Source organism: Rutilus rutilus (assembly GCF_951802725.1).
Source record: "Rutilus rutilus genome assembly, chromosome: 5".
NCBI classification, from domain to species: domain Eukaryota; kingdom Metazoa; phylum Chordata; class Actinopteri; order Cypriniformes; family Leuciscidae; genus Rutilus; species Rutilus rutilus.
Window position 1 is genome coordinate 24,590,436 of NC_140213.1, and position 18,354 is coordinate 24,608,789.

The following is an 18,354-nucleotide window of genomic DNA, read 5'->3' on the forward strand; positions in this document are numbered from 1 at the left end:
AAGTTTCTAAACTTCAAAAACAGGACCTACCTTCTTTAAAGTCCCCCCACCCCCTGTCAATCCCATGATGAATGTTTCACATTCAAAATTAATTGTTATATTTGGTTTTCTCACCATCCTACTTATTTTGACAAGTTTACAATGAGATCTGTCCTTAACTTTTTTTCATATCATATCACATATTTTAGTAATCATCATAAATTAGGAATCAGTCATTCGAAAGCTTATGAACACAAAGTTCATCCTGTGAAAACTGTTTTGAAATTGGATGGCATTGCGTTACCATGGAAACGGTACTCTAAATTCTTGGGTACCTCCCCTAGTGGGCGGTGTCAAGTTTCATATTGCAAAATGTATTTTAACTACTTTATAATCAAAACCTTTTCTAATCTTGACAAAACACATGCTTTCAGAAAGGTCTGAGTCTCAATGTTCCATATTTTGTGATAGAAGTGATATTTGGACAGAAATGTATTAATTTGTTACTGGAGAAAAAAAAAAGAAAAGAAAATCAATGGGATGTGGGTGACACCCGGTGGCTATTTTTGGGACATTGCCTAAACAAAATCTCATTGGAACTTTTTTGTGCAATTTTTGTGATATCAACTTCAAATTTGGAACACAACTTGGATAGACATATTGATTTGATTTTTTAGTCATTCTAGAGTAAAAATTATTTTGCAAAATATTTATTTATATAAAATAGAAATATTTAGTACAGTACATTTGGTTTACAGTATATTTAAACTTACATAATTTTTTTATACTTTCATTATTTGAAGTGCAATAATCTGCTGAGTGTCTTCTTTAAAACAAGACCAAATGTAGGTCTATATTCCAAAGCATTCTTGAATTACAACCATTCACAAGTGCATTTTCACGACTATTCTCAAAAAGGGGGTGACAGTTAAGGGGTTAACTAACAGTTGTCTCACATTCTCAGTCTCTAGCCTGAACTTCTTGTTTTTTAGTTATTATTATTATTATTATTATTATTATTATTATTATTATTTGTAAAGGGTATGCATGGCTGTAGTATCCCTGTAGAAGTGTAGGTCTGAGTTTGATTGTTACATAATAGTCCTTTATAGTTTGTTGTTTGTAGTGTCCAGTAAATTGATATACTCTTACAAATACCCATTCTTGAAGCATTGTGTTATTACTGTATGGTTGATTTACATGCCTCAATGTGTACACTTGTTAACAATTAGACATCAAGTACCACTCATAGTACAATCTAAAAAAAAATGCAGTAATATGTATTCAGATTAATAAAGTAAGCAATATATATATATATATATATATATATATATATATATATATATATATATATATATATATATATATATATAAATAAAGTGTTTATTCAATTACTGTTAATTTGCTATTTTTGGTTATTTATTTCATATTATTTCTATTTCTTTCACTTTGTACTGGACTCAAAACATGATCAGTTGTATTATTTGTCTTTTCCCATTAGATGTTGCTTGGTGTTTTTCTCAGGCTTTAGTAAAATAATATAAACCTTGGGGGTGAATAAGCAGAGGAGCAGGCCAAAACTAGATGCTAAAATGGCAAAAATTTCCACAGCAGTAGTAAATTTACCAGGTGAACTGACATATGCAGGTACAAATGCCAGCCACACTGCACAAAATATAAGCATGCTGAAGGTTATGTATTTGGCCTCATTAAAATTGCCTGGCAACTTTCGCGCTAAAAATGCCAGAAAAAAGCAGACACAAGCCAAAAGGCCTATGTATCCCAACACACACCAGAAGGCCAGATCAGAGCCCACACTGCAATCCAAGATGATCTTGGACTGTTGATATTTAGTGTTTCTATTGGGGAAAGGTGGGGACGATACAAGCCAGACAGTACATATGACCACCTGAACTAGAGTGCAGCAGAAGATGATGATTCTCTGCTGTATTGGGCCCAACCATTTCATTATATTGTTTCCTGGTCGGGTAGCTGTAAAAGCTGCCAGCACCACTAAAGTCTTGCCCAGGATGCAGGATATGCAGAGGGAGAAGGTGATGCTGAAGGCAGTGTGTCGTAGCATGCAGGACCAGGATGTGGGTTCCCCAATAAACACCAAAGCGCATAGAAAACATAGAGTCAGTGATAACAAGATGAAGAAACTGAGCTCTGAGTTATTTATGCGTACAACAGGAGTGTTTCTGTAATAGAGAAATACAGCAAACACAGCTAAAGTGAGGCAGGCCCCCACTACAGCTATTACTGTTAGGGTCATTCCCATTGCATCATGGGATAGGAATTCAACCACTTTTGGAATACACACTGTTCCATCAGCATTTGACCAGTAATCTTCAGAACAGGCCATACATTCTAATGAATCTAAAGAGAGGGAAAGACTATAAAAATTAGGATAAAGGTCACAGTTTTTTTTTATTGAATTATTGAAGTTGTTCTCCAACCTGTCTTATTACTGATTTTGCCACTGTCACAAGATACACAATCAAAGCAACACAGAGGCTGGCCACGACGGACAGCCTGCCTGAATCCCGGAGTGCAGCTGTTGCTGCACACAGACACCAGCACCTGCTTAACAACACAGCCACACATATATTAGTAATGTATACAAGTGTATATTAATAATGTTCCTATAGGTCAATAGCATTATTAATTATTTGACAAGAAACTAATTTTCTACTAACTAACCTGGATATATAATGATAATAGTATATTTAGTATAGTTAATTTTGCCTTTTGCATTTCCTTCCCACAGACAGATCTTCCATCTTCAGAATAACAATTCTTTCATGTTTCAAATTGATACTTACCTCCATTTGAAACTACAGAACTTCAGAACATGGAATCTCATGTACTGGAATACACTGTGAGAACAGCTTGCCTCAGTCTGATGTCCGGGCCACATGATAGCCTTCTCTTGGATAACCAGTTCTTGGCCAGATTCTTGTGCACCATCGAACATCCCCACATTAACAAACTCAATATTTCCTGCTGAGCCCTGCTGCCAGTTTATGAGGTCATAAGATGGGATAGAATCGCCTTTCATGTCAAAGTTCACTGTCTCTCCTGAAATAGTGAATGACACTTCTTGGAGATACTGCTGTAACTGCGTTTAGAAGATAAAAGACTGTTCAAGTCACAACTTTGTGCAGAGTTAATTTAGCATTAATCATTTAAGCACTCATTATTTTGAGTACCTGCCATGGGTAGACATTATGTTCACTTGCACATGTGGAGTTTTTGAACGGCCCTTTCCCAGGTGTACAGTGAAGAAGGTTGTGCAGGGAATGAGCAATGGCATACACTCCTTTATAAACATTATAGGAAATGCGGGGGCTAGAAGTATTAAAATAGGCAGAGTGCTGCACCCTAACAGTCTCCTGCCCTGTACAGGAGGGCAGATGATTATTTAAGCTGGAACTGTTGGGCGAACAGTCATATAAAGCCCCCCACAGCTCGTGAACCAGAGGATTTGAGAGGTACGTTTGTGGGTTCACGCTTGTGAGATACTCACTTAACCCAGGAATTTGGCCCTGTCGTATGCCAAATCCAATGGTCCCTCCAAGGAAAGGGTAATATTCACTTCCTGTGAACACAGAGGCTGTAACCCATGCCTCACTAGCAATCCACTGTATCCCAGTGACATTCTGTTCCATGTAGTCTCTTAAGAATGGTGTGAGCTCCCCTTCAGCTGAGAATACCACTACAACCCGAGCAGTGGAGTGGCTCATGACTCGAATGATTTCCAGTGCCCTCTGACGTTCGTATAACAGAGGAATCATCTCCTGATAAGCAACACATATGCCTGTATCCTCTAACTCCTTCAGTAAGCCCTGAAGGGCATAGCGACCATACTCGTGATCTCCTCGTACCACTCCCACCCAGGTCCAGTTAAAATGCAGCAGGAGTTTTGCAATGGCCTTTACTTGATAGGCATCACTAGGGATTACTCTGAAGAATGTAGGGAATTCTCTCCTATCACTAAGACATGCACATGATGAAAAATAACTGATCTGTCAAGAGAAGAAAAAAAAAAAAATTCTGTAACAAGAATATTATTAGATCTTAGGTTGCACTGCATGGTTTTAATTTACACAGCTAAGACTGTGTACATGGTTAACTCTCCATTACTGAACATTTACTTTTCGCAATTTAATTATTTTCTCACAAAAAAAGCATACACAAACCACAACACACTTTAAATTAACACAAAAATAATTGAAAATGTTTATTTTTAGACTCACCATTGGTATCCTGAAAGGCTGCAAAAGTCTTGAAACTACAATAGACTGAGCTGACCCGGATTCTCCTATGATAGCAAGCAGTGGACCAGGACCTGCACACATGGGGCTTAATTGCTCATTTGGCCCATTTAGAACAGCTACTGCTGATCTTTGCCCAGTCAGAGGGTATGCACAAGAGTCAAAGATTTTGTAACCCAGAGTGTATTCAGGTAGAAGATCGACTCGCTTGTTTATTTCCTCTACAGCAAATTTCATTGTAAGGGCCCAGCGGAAAGCTCTCGGATCAAATCTGCATATGAAGTAAACAGAAAGAATGAAATAAAAGGCATCCAAACTTAAGTTGTACACGTTTAAATATTTCTATCAAAACACCCATTTAAGATATTTATACCATACAAATATTATATTCTCTAGGCAGTTTAGAAAAAAAAGGAAAAAAAAAACATTTTTGTTACTCACCCATTACATTTGACTGGCCCCGGTTTGTAAGTACAGTTGAGATCTGGCATTTCCTGATTGTAGTGCAAAGGAAAAATGCCACCTATTTGAAAATCTCCATTAGCCATGAGGCCTGGCTCAAAGTCACTTTGCAGGACACATTTAGAAGCATCTCCAGGAGTGAGTGCACTGAGATGGTAAACCAGAAGCCACAGGAGAAGGACAGTCATGCTCTCTAATGGCTGCATCCCTCAGCATGACTACAGTGGGCAGGACACCCTGTTATATATATCAGACACAGATCTTCATGCATCTCATTATGTGTCATGGTCATATGCCATCAGAAGGATTCAAAATACTGATATTCATAAATGTGCTTTATTAATATGATTCCTTTTTACAACAGTAGCGCAACCCATGACCATATACAAACCCTTTCCAAAAAATTAGAATATCATGGAAAAGTTTATTTATTTCCATAATTCCTTTCAAAACGTTAAACGTTTATATTATAGATTATAGATTCAGGGCCCACAACTTAAACAATTTCAGGTATTTAGTTGTTTATTTGTACATAATTTGGGCTTCCAGCTCATAAAACCCACGAAAACACGATTTCAAAAAATTTGAATATTACATGAAATCACACAGTAATTACACAGTGATACCATGGTCATTGAACCAGGTTTTGGTTATTTTGGCAGTGTGGGCAGGTGCAAATCCTGCTATAATAATTATATATTATTATATTAATTTATGGAAAAATGATATTTAAATTCAATATTTTTTAGATACTTATTCCACATTCAACATCCCATTGCATCATTTAATAACTTTTCCCATGAGATGTTGCTTGGTGTTCTTTTCAGGCTTCAGTAAAATAATGTAACATTTGGGGGCAAATAAGCAGAGGAGCAGGCCAAAACTAGAAGCTAAAATAGCAAAAATTTCCACAGCAGTTGTAAATTTACCAGGCTGGCTGACATATGCAGGTACAAATGCCAGCCACACTGCACAAAATATAAGCATGCTGAATGTGATGTATTTGGCCTCATTAAAATTGCCTGGCAACTTCCGTGCTAAAAATGCCAGAAAAAAGCAGACACAAGCCAAAAACCCAATATATCCAAGCACACACCAGAATGCCAGATCAGAGCCCACACTGCAATCCAAGATGATCTTGGACTGTTGATATTTAGTGTTTCTATAGGGGAAAGGTGGGGACGCTACAAGCCAGACAGTACATATGACCACTTGAACTAGAGTGCAGCAGAAGATGATGATTCTCTGCTGTATTGGGCCCAACCATTTCATTATATTGTTTCCTGGTCGGGTAGCTGTAAAAGCTGCCAGCACCACTAAAGTCTTGCCCAGGATGCAGGATATGCAGAGGGAGAAGGTGATGCTGAAGGCAGTGTGTCGTAGCATGCAGGACCAGGATGTGGGTTCCCCAATGAACACCAAAGCACATAGAAAACACAGAGTCAAGGACAACAGGATGAAGAAACTGAGTTCTGAGTTATTCACACGGACTATAGGGGTTCCTCTGTTGTACAGAAATATCCCCAGCACTGTGACAGTCAGAAAGGCTCCCACTATAGCTATCACAGTCAGCGTGATTCCCATTGCATCATGGGAGAGAAACTCAACTACTTTCGGGACACACACTGTTCCGTTTGCATTGGACCAGTAGTCCTCAGGGCATGACAGACAATCTACTGAATCTAAAAAAAATATATATATATAATAATAATAATAATAATAATAATAATAATAATAATAATCACAGTGCATGTGAGAGATTTAGAATTTAAACAATTACATGAATGACAGTATAAATAAATGCAAGTAAATATTTATACATAATACACAATTATAAATATTTATCACTCAACATGCAGTAAGGTGCATCTACCTGTTTGATTACTGATCTTGCCACTCTCACATGGAACACAGTCAAAGCAGCACAGAGGTTGCCCACGACGGGCAGCCGTCCTGAACCCTGGGACACAGCTATTACTGCACACAGAGACAGGTACCTACGAAAAAAAAGTAAATATAATCACAAATTTCAATGTATTTTCTGTATGTTTTCCTCTGTTATACGCAGCATACATTAGCAAATGTTTTTGATTGAAAGCAGCTCAAGGACACAATAGTGAGATATTTAAAAGAACAACAGATTGCAGTGCACAGTTAACACCTTGCCTTGTTCTGTTGTTTAAACCACATAATGGCATGTTTCTCAATCACCAGTTCTCTCCCAGAATGCTGAGCACCATCATACAGGCCCACTTTCACAAACTGAATATCCCCACTTGAGTGTCTTTGCCAGTTTATCAAATCATAATATGGAATTGAGTCTCCTTTATTATCAAAGTTAACATTTTCTCCGGATACTGAGAAGGAAACATCCTCAAGATAATGCTGAAGCTTTAGAGTAAAAAAATAAATAAAATTAATAATAATATTGTTTAAAAGACCAGATAAATTACACAATTACATTTGCTATGAAAAAAGTCACCGAAATTGAAAATGTTCCAAGTATAAAGCCTAAAACAGTTTTACCTGCAATGGGAACACATTGCTGAGGTTTGCACATGAGAAATTCTCAAATGGACCATTTCCAGGCCTGCAGTGAATGAGGTTATGTAGAGAATGAGCAAAGGCATACACTGCTTTATACACATTGTAGGTCACACGGGGGCTGGACGTGTTCATGTAGGCAGAGTGTTCTTGTCTGAGAGTTTCTTTCCCGGTGCAGGAGGGCAAATGACTGTTCAAGCTGGATGTGGAGGGGGAACAACCATACAGAGCCTCCCACAACTCCTGAACTTGGGGGTTTGAAGGGTACCTTTCTGGGGTCACTGTTTTGAGGTAACCCTGAAGACCTGGAATGTGTCCTTGACGTATTGCAAACCCAATTGTGCCATCTAAGAATGGGTATGTTTCTGCTAACAGTGAAGCTGTTACCCAAGCCTCACTTGCAATCCACTGAATTCCTGTGATATTTTGAGTCACAAACTCTCTCAAGAAAGGGTAAAATTCCCCTTCTACTGAAAAAACAACAACTACCTTAGCTGTGGATTCCTTCATTACTTTAAGAATCTTTAGGACTTTTTCTTGGGTGTAGTCTTTTGGGATCATTTCATGATAGGCCAAACAAATGTTAGTATTTTCAATTTCTCGCTTTAAGCCTTGTAAAGCAAATCTGCCATAGTCATGGTCTTCAGTGACCACACCAATCCATGTCCAGCCAAACCTTTTTAACAGCTGTGCAATAGCTTTGACCTGATAATCATCATTGGGAACCACTCTGAAAAATGTTGGGAACTGTTTCCGATTACTTAGACAAGAGCAGGTTGAGAAATAGCTTATCTATAAAACAGAAGAAAAAAAAAGAATTACCATAAAATACATTAAAATAATATATGCATATTGAGCTTATGTTTCCAAGATACAGAACATAAACAGAACAGAAATAACTTATTACCATGGGTATTTGGAAGGGTTGCACAGTTCTGGAGAGAACAATGGATTGTGAAGATCCAGATTCCCCGATTAATCCTAATAAAGGGCCAGCCCCAGAGCACGTTGAACTCTGAACAACATCCTGCCCATTCAGTACGGCTAGGACTGCTTTCTGAGCCGTTACAGGAGTAGAGCAAGAGTCAAAAATCCTGTAAGCCAGTGTATGATTTGAAAGGAGATCTTTTCTACTGTTTATCTCCTCCACAGCAAGCTTCATAGAAAGAGCCCAGCGGAAAGCTCTTGGATCAAACCTACATTTAAAGCCACAAAAATAACTTTGTAAAATTGCTTTTAGAACATTGGTTTACCATCTTATTTTTTGATTTTGGCAAACGGAATACAAATTATACAGCAGGCAAAATATTGAATTGCCCAGAAATTATTGGAAAATAGCAAATATCCTTACCCTTGACACTGTGCTGATAAAGGTCTCTTTATGTAGTCTGTTGATGGAAGTTCTACTCTATAATGTAAAGGAAAAATTCCTCCTATTGTGAGGTCTCCACCAGACAAGAACACTGGAAGATCAAAGTCATCCTGTGGAGAGCAGGTTGAAGTCACAGCTGTACTAGAAAGGTGAAATACAGAGACAAAAATGTAAATCATTGTTCTATCAAGCTCCAAAAAACAAAGAGAGCTAAGAGATGTTTCTATGTCCCAAATATTTTATATGGTTAGCTACCTTGCATATCATTATGTATGATGTCTCCATGGGTTACATAATTTGCCAAATTAGGTGGCGTGTAATAGCAACCATGCAGCAAATAAATATGTCAAATCTAATTTAAATACGACGCCTCGTAAAAAATTAAAGCTATATTATCGAACTTTTTGAGTAAAATTTAAATAGTGAATATCATAAAACCATTTTCCAAATCATGTGTTTGCCTTACCCTAGAGCACTGCACGGGCCTCAAATCTAGGCCCGAGCCCGGCCCTGGCCCGAGACGCTCAGGCCCTAGCCCGACCCGTGTCTGACAGCTCATCAGAATTATCAGCCCGAGTCCGACCCGAGCCCTTTTTTTTTTTTTTTTTATTACACAGCGGCAGCCTGCCCTATTTGCAGCCATTAAAATAGGTCAGTTTTGTTAGTTATGTTTCTTTTCATTTCTTTATTAAGATAATTTAGACAAATGTTTGGAGCATTTTCTTTTAAATGACGACCAAGCAGCCGAGCCGACGGCAAGTAAAACATGTGATCAATGTAGCCTCTCAAATCAACGCTAATATTTTACTTGGCTACAATAAAATCCATAGATATAAAACACTTCAAGCATATCACACAGACAGTAAGTTTAATAAATGTATATTTATTAAACCACAGTGAGTAAAACAAAAAAAAATTAAATACTGAGGCAGGCTCAGGCTGCTCGCAACAGCGCTCGCAAACGAAATGAGCAATAGCCAATCTAAACAAATTAAATTAAATAAATTAAAAACAAACTTGCAGGTTATCTTACCTCAAAAATGCACCACAGAACATGGCCATTCTTTTTTCCAGTAGTTTCCAACAGTACATGTCAAAATTCTGTTGAACCCCCTCAGAGTAACATCTTTAAAAGAAAGGAGGTGTTACAAAGTTGGCCATCTGCGAATATATATATATATATATATATATATATATATATATATATAATTATAATTTTTATTTTATTTTTATTTTTTTCTCTCTTAATATTCTCCATTATTTGCACATGAGGTGAATCGTGGGTCGCGCTGACGGGAAACCTTCTGTGTGCGTGCGTGAGACTGTCATGTCAGTGTAATTATAAGATTATGAAAGTTATGAAATGTCTTTCTATGTTTGTTTTTCTATCGTCGACGTCAACTTCTCATATTTTTTTTAATTAATGTCTAAAAATATAAAACGAAGGATAACCCCCAAAAAAAGCCTGAGGCCCGGCCCGCATGTGAACCATGACGTGAAAATTGGCCCGAAGCCCGGGCCTAGGGGCGTAAATAAGTCGGGGCCCATCGGGCTCGGGCTGAAATGCAGGGCTCTACCCTAAATCTCCATAAGCCTATGATAATTATTTATATTTTAGAGTTGTCAGGACAGATTTCAGGAAACTGCACTTCATCATTCGTCTATGCCATATCCGTAAATGAAAAAAGGTCAGGCTACTACTACATGCAGTGGAAGTAGCTTAGCCACAACAACGAAACCTCAGACCGAAAAGGTTTTGTAGGCAAAAAGGGAAAGAGACATAGGCTACTCGTAATAAAACACAAATCAACATAATTTGCATAGCATCACACTTGCTGTGCATTCACTAGGTTCACAAACCGATGTTTATGTTGGTAACAATGCCAATCCCTAAACCAGTTACTACTTTTTTCTAATTTGCCTTTAAATAACCTTGTTAAGTTATAACATCTTTATACCAGGTGTAAACAGCGCTTATAGGTGAATTGTGGTTATTCAATCAGAAATACTTTCCTTGGAAGATTGGGTAATGAATCCAGAATAACTGGGTCAGATAGGCTTTGATGATTGCATAATAGTCCTCTGTGAATGATCTAGGCCATTTAGAGAGTCCTTGCCCGTCATAGCACTTCAGTGCCCAGAGAGTAAGGGCGTGTTCACACTTAGCATGTATGGTTCGATTAAAATGATCCCTGGTGCTATTGCTCTGTTAGTGCTGTTCATTTGAATAAGTGTGATAGCTGTCATCCGAACCCTGGTGCACACCAAACAAGTAGGCCGAGACCGATGAAAAGATGGGTCTCGGTCCGCTTCCAAACAAACTCGATTCGAATGGAATATGAATGCAACATGGACCAAAGACATGTAAACGAACCAAAAACGGGACATGATGTCACAAAATGCGACCTTAAAAAGGACAGAATGCTCAAGCATACCTGTTTTTTCTCGCCATAGTCGCGATGTTGCCCATCACAGTTCGGTACAGTCATCAGAACCACGTCCCCTCGCAGCAGATCTTTGTTTGATTCCTGCCACTGTTTTGACTCCTTTACACATTTTATAAGCTCTTCGCGAGTTCTCAGCTGGTCAAAATACCATCATATGTAGGCTACGCACATACAATGAGCACATTTAACCCAGCACACCGCATTGTTTTGGATGACCGGTAAGTTCCATCATGAAATATATGTAATAAAAGCTGACCAATTAGGTTGTGAACATATCCCTATGCCTTTAGGTTCGGTGTTAAAATGCAAATGTGAACGCTAAGCAGACCAGGACTAAATGTTGTTGTTTTTTTGGTCTGGACCAAATAAACCAAGTGAACTGAACTACAAGTGTGAACACACCTTAAATGACCAGTTCACAATGGTCTGCCCTATAACAAGATCCATATCATTGAGAAGGTATCTCCTCTCTAAGTGGTTAGTTCAGAATAGGCAGCAATGGACCAGACCTTATGTCAGTAGCCAATAATCTAACTCTAGAAAAATAGAAGTGGAATAAGTGATACTGACATACAGTTATGTCTGTATTCCCTAGCCTGAGGACAAATTGCAGGCCTCTTCTTGTTCTTTTTTTTTTTTATGTCAAACACAGGTTTTTATGTTATTTGTCCACAAAGTCCCAAATGAAATACATGACATATATACAGGCTTTATTTTAATAGCATTTTGCAACAGCAGGATAGCAGTTTTAAATGGACACTTTTAAATGTATATATTCCACTGCATTACATAAAAATATATGTCATCTGCAAGGAAATCATGCTAGATCTTTTCTTTATTGTTTAATGAGTCATTTTTGCTGTTATATTACCCAATGTCACAATGTATTTTATTGCATTTTATTGCATGTGCAAATCAGTTAACCTTTCAACTGTCTATTATTTAGTCATTCTAAACAAACAATTGTGAAAAGTGTGTTTATGTTATCTTTTAGAACAAACATCACATGGTTGATTTTTTTTTAAAGTATCGGTAAAATGATCAAGTACTTTTGAAAGCATTATATTATTAAATACACTTTTATGTGAGAACTGAACTGAGCAGGGCTGCGTTTCCAGATAACGATGGATCTTAGCACTTACGAGGATTTTCTGTGAGCGACTTTACGAACGTTCGTGTTCATTTCAGGTGCGTTTCACAAAAATGCACTTAGCACGATCGTTCGCAGCTGTGCTTTAAGTGCTACTTAAGTTACGATGCTTTTGGGAAACAGACCGTAATATTAAGATCAGTCGTAAGATCGTTTATACGATCTACTTAAGCTTACGATGCTTTTGGGAAACGCAGCCCTGGACGATGACATAGACAATGACATTTTCTCCAGAGCGGCTCTATATATAAATTAACTAAATTAATAACTTTTTTTACAACTAAAATGAACCATCACTGAACTTACTTAACCTGTACTTTAACGCTATTTTCTTCTAGATCTGCTGTACAGCCGAAACAAACTTTGTTGCATTATTTTCCTGTTCTCTCTGTAAAGCTACTTTGAAACAATCTGTATTGTAAAAAGCACTATGTAAATAAAGCTGACTTGACTTGACTTAAAGACAATATTTTTTTAAAGACGTCTACATGCATTTTGTAAATATGTTATTTATTGTAAAAAACATATATTAACATTTAAAATATCATAAATGTATAATCTAATTTTATTATTGTAATATTGAAATATTGCAGATTTGGTTTTCACAGTTATTTATAGCTATAATTTCCTTAATATATCTTCTTGAAATCTGTTGTATTACAGATGTTGTCACAAAAAAATTTATCCATACAATAAGACAAAATGGTTTTATTTTGTAACTTTTCCCATTAAATGCTGCTTAGTGTTCTTTTCAGGCTTTAATAAAATAATGTAACATTTGGGGGCAAATAAGCAGAGGAGCAGGCCAAAACTAGAAGCTAAAATAGCAAAAATTTCCACAGCAGTTGTAAATTTACCAGGTGAACTGACATATGCAGGTACAAATGCCAGCCACACTGCACAAAATATAAGCATGCTGAAGGTTATGTATTTGGCCTCATTAAAATTGCCTGGTAACTTCCGTGCTAAAAATGCCAGAAAAAAGCAGACACAAGCCAAAAGGCCTATGTATCCCAACACACACCAGAATGCCAGATCAGAGCCCACACTGCAATCCAAGATGATCTTGGACTGTTGATATTTAGTGTTTCTATAGGGGAAAGGTGGGGACGCTACAAGCCAGACAGTACATATGACCACCTGAACTAGAGTGCAGCAGAAGATGATGATTCTCTGCTGTATTGGGCCCAACCATTTCATTATATTGTTTCCTGGTCGGGTAGCTGTAAAAGCTGCCAGCACCACTAAAGTCTTGCCCAGGATGCAGGATATGCAGAGGGAGAAGGTGATGCTGAAGGCAGTGTGTCGTAGCATGCAGGACCAGGATGTGGGTTCCCCAATAAACACCAAAGCGCATAGAAAACATAGAGTCAGTGATAACAAGATGAAGAAACTGAGCTCTGAGTTATTCACACGGACTATAGGGGTTCCTCTGTTGTACAGAAATATCCCCAGCACTGTGACAGTCAGAAAGGCTCCCACTATAGCTATCACAGTCAGGCTGATTCCCATTGCATCATGGGAGAGAAACTCAACTACCTTCAGGACACACACTGTTCCATTTTCATTGGACCAATAATCTTCAGGGCATGACAGACAATCTATTGAATCTATATATATAAAAAGAAGAAATAAAATAACTAAATCAAATGATGGAGGCTTTATATTTTATTGTCAATAGGAAAACATACATCACCTGTCTGATTACTGATCTTGCCAATATCACATGGGACACAATCAAAGCAGCACAGAGGTTGCCCACGACGGACAGCCTTTCTGAATCCTGGAGTACAGCCGTTACTGCATACAGACACCGGTACCTACAGTATATCACAATTATTTTTTTATAAAGTAAAAAAAAAATGCATTGACTCATTTAACAACTGTCACCGTCCCACAGGTGGGACGTTTGCCCATATATATTTAGAACAATAATATCTTAGTAAAAACCTAAAGTAATATTGACAAACTATATATCATTTGAAAGCTTACAATCTCGTTTCATATTTGGTGGCTGTTTTTTAAAATAAATTACAGAGGAGCAGTAATTTATCAATTTGCAACAAGAATATTTCATATTCATTAGGCGTGTTTAGGCCTTTATTTTGAAATAGAAATAAACATGAAAAATCATGAAAGATTGGTAGAAACCTCAGTTTGTTTTCATGCCAAGAGTTCAAAAGATTAAATGTTATGAGAAAAAAAGGTCTGAAAATGTTTAGAATATAAAGAAAAATATTATGGATTCTCGATTTGTGATGCGGCACGCAGCAGCAGCGAGCTATAATGCACATATGTGCTCTTTTTATGTTTATTAGAGGTTGAAATCAAATCAAATACTGCCAAAACACCCATACTATTTCTGAATAGGATGTATACTTCATAAATTGTATGAAATTATGGAAATAAATGGTTCAGATCACTCAAAACATATATGAAAATGGAGACGCCCTTATATGGTCAGTAAGGAAGCTGGCTGTCCATCTAGTGAAAAAGTTTGGTACTGCGCCCAAATAAAATCTTACTGAAAGCTCATTTTTTGAGATATCAACCTAAAATTTGGAACACAACTTGTTTAGATTTTTGGCTTTAATTTTCTAGCAGTTTTAGAGTAAAATATATTTTGTAATATATATATTTTATATAAAATATTAATAATTATATTTTTACATTATATATTTTCATAAACTTTTTTTCTGTGTCACTTTCATAATTTATTTCACTTCTACAATAATCTGGCAAATGTCTTCTTAAAAACAAGACCAACCATATGTCTATATTCCAAAGCATTCTTGAACTACAACCATTTAAATTTGTATAGTGATTTTTTTGTCTATGCGAAAAAAGGGGGGGTGACAGTTAAAGGGTTAAATTACACTGAAGCATAAACAAGTTTTTTTTTAAAATCCCTTATCATACTCAATGTTTTTATATTAATAGGGGCTCAAGGATCACATAGTGACTTTTTTTTAAAAGAACAACAGATGGCAGTGCAGTGCACAGTCAACACCTTGCCTTGTTCTGTTGTTTAGACCACATAATGGCCTGTTCCTCAATCACCAGTTCTCTCCCAGAATGCTGAGCACCATCATACAGGCCCACTTTCACAAACTGAATATCTCCACTTGAGTTTCTTTGCCAGTTTATCATATCATATGATGGGATTGAATCTCCCTTGATATCAAAGTTAACTTCCTCTCCAGAAACAGAAAAGGAGATTTCCTGTAAATAATGCTGAAGCTTTGGAGTATAACAAAGCAACAAGAAGAGGGGGGCAGTTTAGTAAGAAGAAATACACTTCATCTCATACAATATAATTGCTATTCTGTCTGAAAACCAGTTCTAATCAAACCCTAAGGTACTTTTACCTGCGATGGAAACACATTGCTGAGGTTTGCACATGATAAATTCTCAAATGGTCCATTTCCAGGCCTGCAGTGAATGAGGTTATGTAGAGAATGAGCAAAGGCATACACTGCTTTATACACATTGTAGGTCACACGAGGGCTGGAAGTGTTCATGTAGGCAGAGTGTTCTTGTCTGAGAGTTTCTTTCCCAGTGCAGGAGGGCAAATGACTGTTCAAGTTGGATGTGGAGGGGGAACAACCATACAGAGCCTCCCACAACTCCTGAACTTGGGGGTTTGAAGGGTACCTTTCTGGGGTCACCGTTTTGAGGTAATCCTGGAGACCTGGGATGTGTCCTTGACGTATTGCAAACCCAATTGTGCCATCTAAGAATGGATAAGTTTCTGCTAAAATTGAAGCTGTAATCCAAGCCTCACTTGCAATCCACTGAATTCCTGTGATATTTTGAGCAACAAACTCTCTTAAGAAAGGGTAAAATTCACCCTCTCCTGAAAAAACAATGACCACATTAGCTGTGGATTCCTTCATTACTTTAAGAATATTCAGGACTTGTTCCTGGGTGTAGTCTTTAGGTATCATTTCATGATAGGCCAGACAAATGTTAGTATTTTCAATTTCTCGCTTTAAGCCTTGTAAAGCAAACCTGCCATAGTCATGGTCTTCAGTTACCACACCAATCCATGTCCAGCCAAACCTTTCTAGCAGCTGTGCAATAGCTTTGACCTGGTAATCATCATTGGGGACCACTCTGAAAAATGTTGGGAACTGCTTCCGATCACTTAGACAAGAGCAGGTTGAGAAATAACTTATCTATAAATTTAACAAAAAATAGAAAAAGAAAGAAAAAGAAAAAGCAACAACTCTTAGCCAACTTTGTACATATATAACAGAAAAATGTATAGACAATATAAAAATCTCTCAAGAGTAGTTAACACACTTTCATTATAAGACATCATTATAAGTCATATATATATTTACCATGGGAATTCTGAAAGTCTCCAGAGTTCTGGAGACAACGATGGATTGTGAGGATCCAGATTCCCCTACAATTCCTAATAAAGGACTAGCTCCAGAACACATAAAACTTTGAACAGCATCCTGCCCATTCAGTACTGCCAGGACTGCTTTCTGAGCCGTTACAGGAGTGGCACAAGAGTCAAAGATACTATAAGCCAGAGTATGGTTTAGTAAAAGGTCTTTTCTGTTGTTAATTTCCTCCACAGCAAGCTTCATAGTGAGAGCCCATCGGAAAGCTCTTGGATCAAACCTGCATAAAAATTAACTAAAAACATCTTAGTTGAAAATCTTGTAAGACAATGGATTGGTTTCTCAGAATTATTTATTGGAGAAATAATAAAGTAAACAGTAAACAATAGATTTTTTTAAATTACAGGTTAGGAAAGACAAAAAAAAAAAAAAAAAAAAAAAAACCTAAGACATGTCCTTACCCTCGACACTGTGCTGCCAAAGGTCTCTTTATGTAGTCTGTTGGTGGAAGCTCTACTCTATAATGCAAAGGAAAAATTCCTCCTATTGTGAAGTCTCCACTAGTCATGAACACTGGCAGATTAAAGTCACCCTGTGGGTTGCAGCTTGAAGTCACAGCTGCACTGGAAAGGTGAAATACAGAGACAAAAATATGAATCATTATCCTGTTAACCTCCATGAGAAGAAAAAAAATGCAAAGTGATGCTTCTCTTACCTTCGGTTTTATATGTTAGTCATGCATATGATTATGCATGACGTCTTCCTGAGTTATATTGAATCAGAATTATGCATAAAATCATAAAACGCAACTGCCAAATGCTTAACCTAGAAGTTTATATAAATGTTATTATATTATGTTGCGTTTTCAGATAATTGATGGTATATCATTACTGTACCATGTAAATCAAGGCCGTAACCATGTCTTGAAAATTGGGGGGAGGGGGTGTTATTGGTATTTTTATTTAAAGAAATTAAATGATTACAAGAGATTTAAGGGAATAAAGAAAAATAAATAAGAACACTGAAAGTTCCAGGTATATTGTAGTTATGAAGGAATCAAAAACTATTTCCAAAGAATATTTTATTGCAATATTGTGTGCAATTCACTCTTATTTGTATATTTCTAATGTGTTAAAAATGCGAATCATTTCTTGTCTCGTCACATTCCGTATTGCATTGCATGAATCATGTAAATTATAGCATATTTTCAATTCAAACCTGTGAAATTTCATGAAAAAAAGTTGAGTAGTTTGCATCACACTGTCGGTCGTTTAACGTTTATATCGTAAATTTATCGTAAAAATTGTCAAAAATTTACCTACACTTACATCTTACCACACTCTCTTTCAATGCAAAAAATAAAGCGTTCACACTCGTCTTCTGTAAGTAACAGTAAGTCCCACCTTCTTTGATGTGATTGGCCATCTCAAACATTTTGACATTGACAAGCAGACTGGAGTGCAACAGAGCAGCATCAAGAATATCAAATATTGAGGGAGACAATTTGGCCTTTTCTAATTATTGCAGGGGACTTAAATGCATTGATATATATATATATATATATATAGAGAAAATAACACATTTAAAGTTGTTATGCGACCACTTTATTAAACCAGAATTGCATTAAAGATTACAAACGTTCTAATCCTTTTTAATTGAATGTTTAAAGGTTGTCTCGTGGTTGAATGTGTATCAGGCGTGCATTATAATTGGTTAAAAGAAGTGATTAAATTCACAAGGGCTTGGTACATTAAAGATTGACAGCAGG

The 18,354-nt window shown here is 36.9% G+C and overlaps 2 protein-coding genes across 2 annotated transcripts; both read right to left on the bottom strand.

Moving 5' to 3' along the window:
* Nucleotides 1-1,459: 1,459 nt before the first annotated feature.
* olfcv3 (olfactory receptor C family, v3) lies at nucleotides 1,460-4,924 on the bottom strand (the record flags this gene model as incomplete). The annotated part of the gene is made up of 6 exons (XM_084408867.1): nucleotides 1,460-2,358; nucleotides 2,439-2,562; nucleotides 2,876-3,100; nucleotides 3,192-4,007; nucleotides 4,239-4,527; nucleotides 4,698-4,924. The coding sequence occupies 6 exons, from the start codon at nucleotides 4,922-4,924 to the stop codon at nucleotides 1,460-1,462; spliced, it is 2,580 nt and encodes an 859-aa protein (XP_084264993.1).
* Nucleotides 4,925-5,498: 574 nt separating this feature from the next.
* Nucleotides 5,499-17,218, bottom strand: LOC311290416 (extracellular calcium-sensing receptor-like; the record flags this gene model as incomplete). The annotated part of the gene is made up of 6 exons (XM_084408870.1): nucleotides 17,048-17,218; nucleotides 16,578-16,866; nucleotides 7,245-8,054; nucleotides 6,885-7,109; nucleotides 6,592-6,715; nucleotides 5,499-6,400 (listed from the first exon to the last, which is right to left on the bottom strand). Exons 1-6 carry the CDS (start codon nucleotides 17,152-17,154, stop codon nucleotides 5,499-5,501), a joined length of 2,457 nt encoding a protein of 818 aa, XP_084264996.1. The 5' UTR covers nucleotides 17,155-17,218.
* Nucleotides 17,219-18,354: the final 1,136 nt, after the last annotated feature.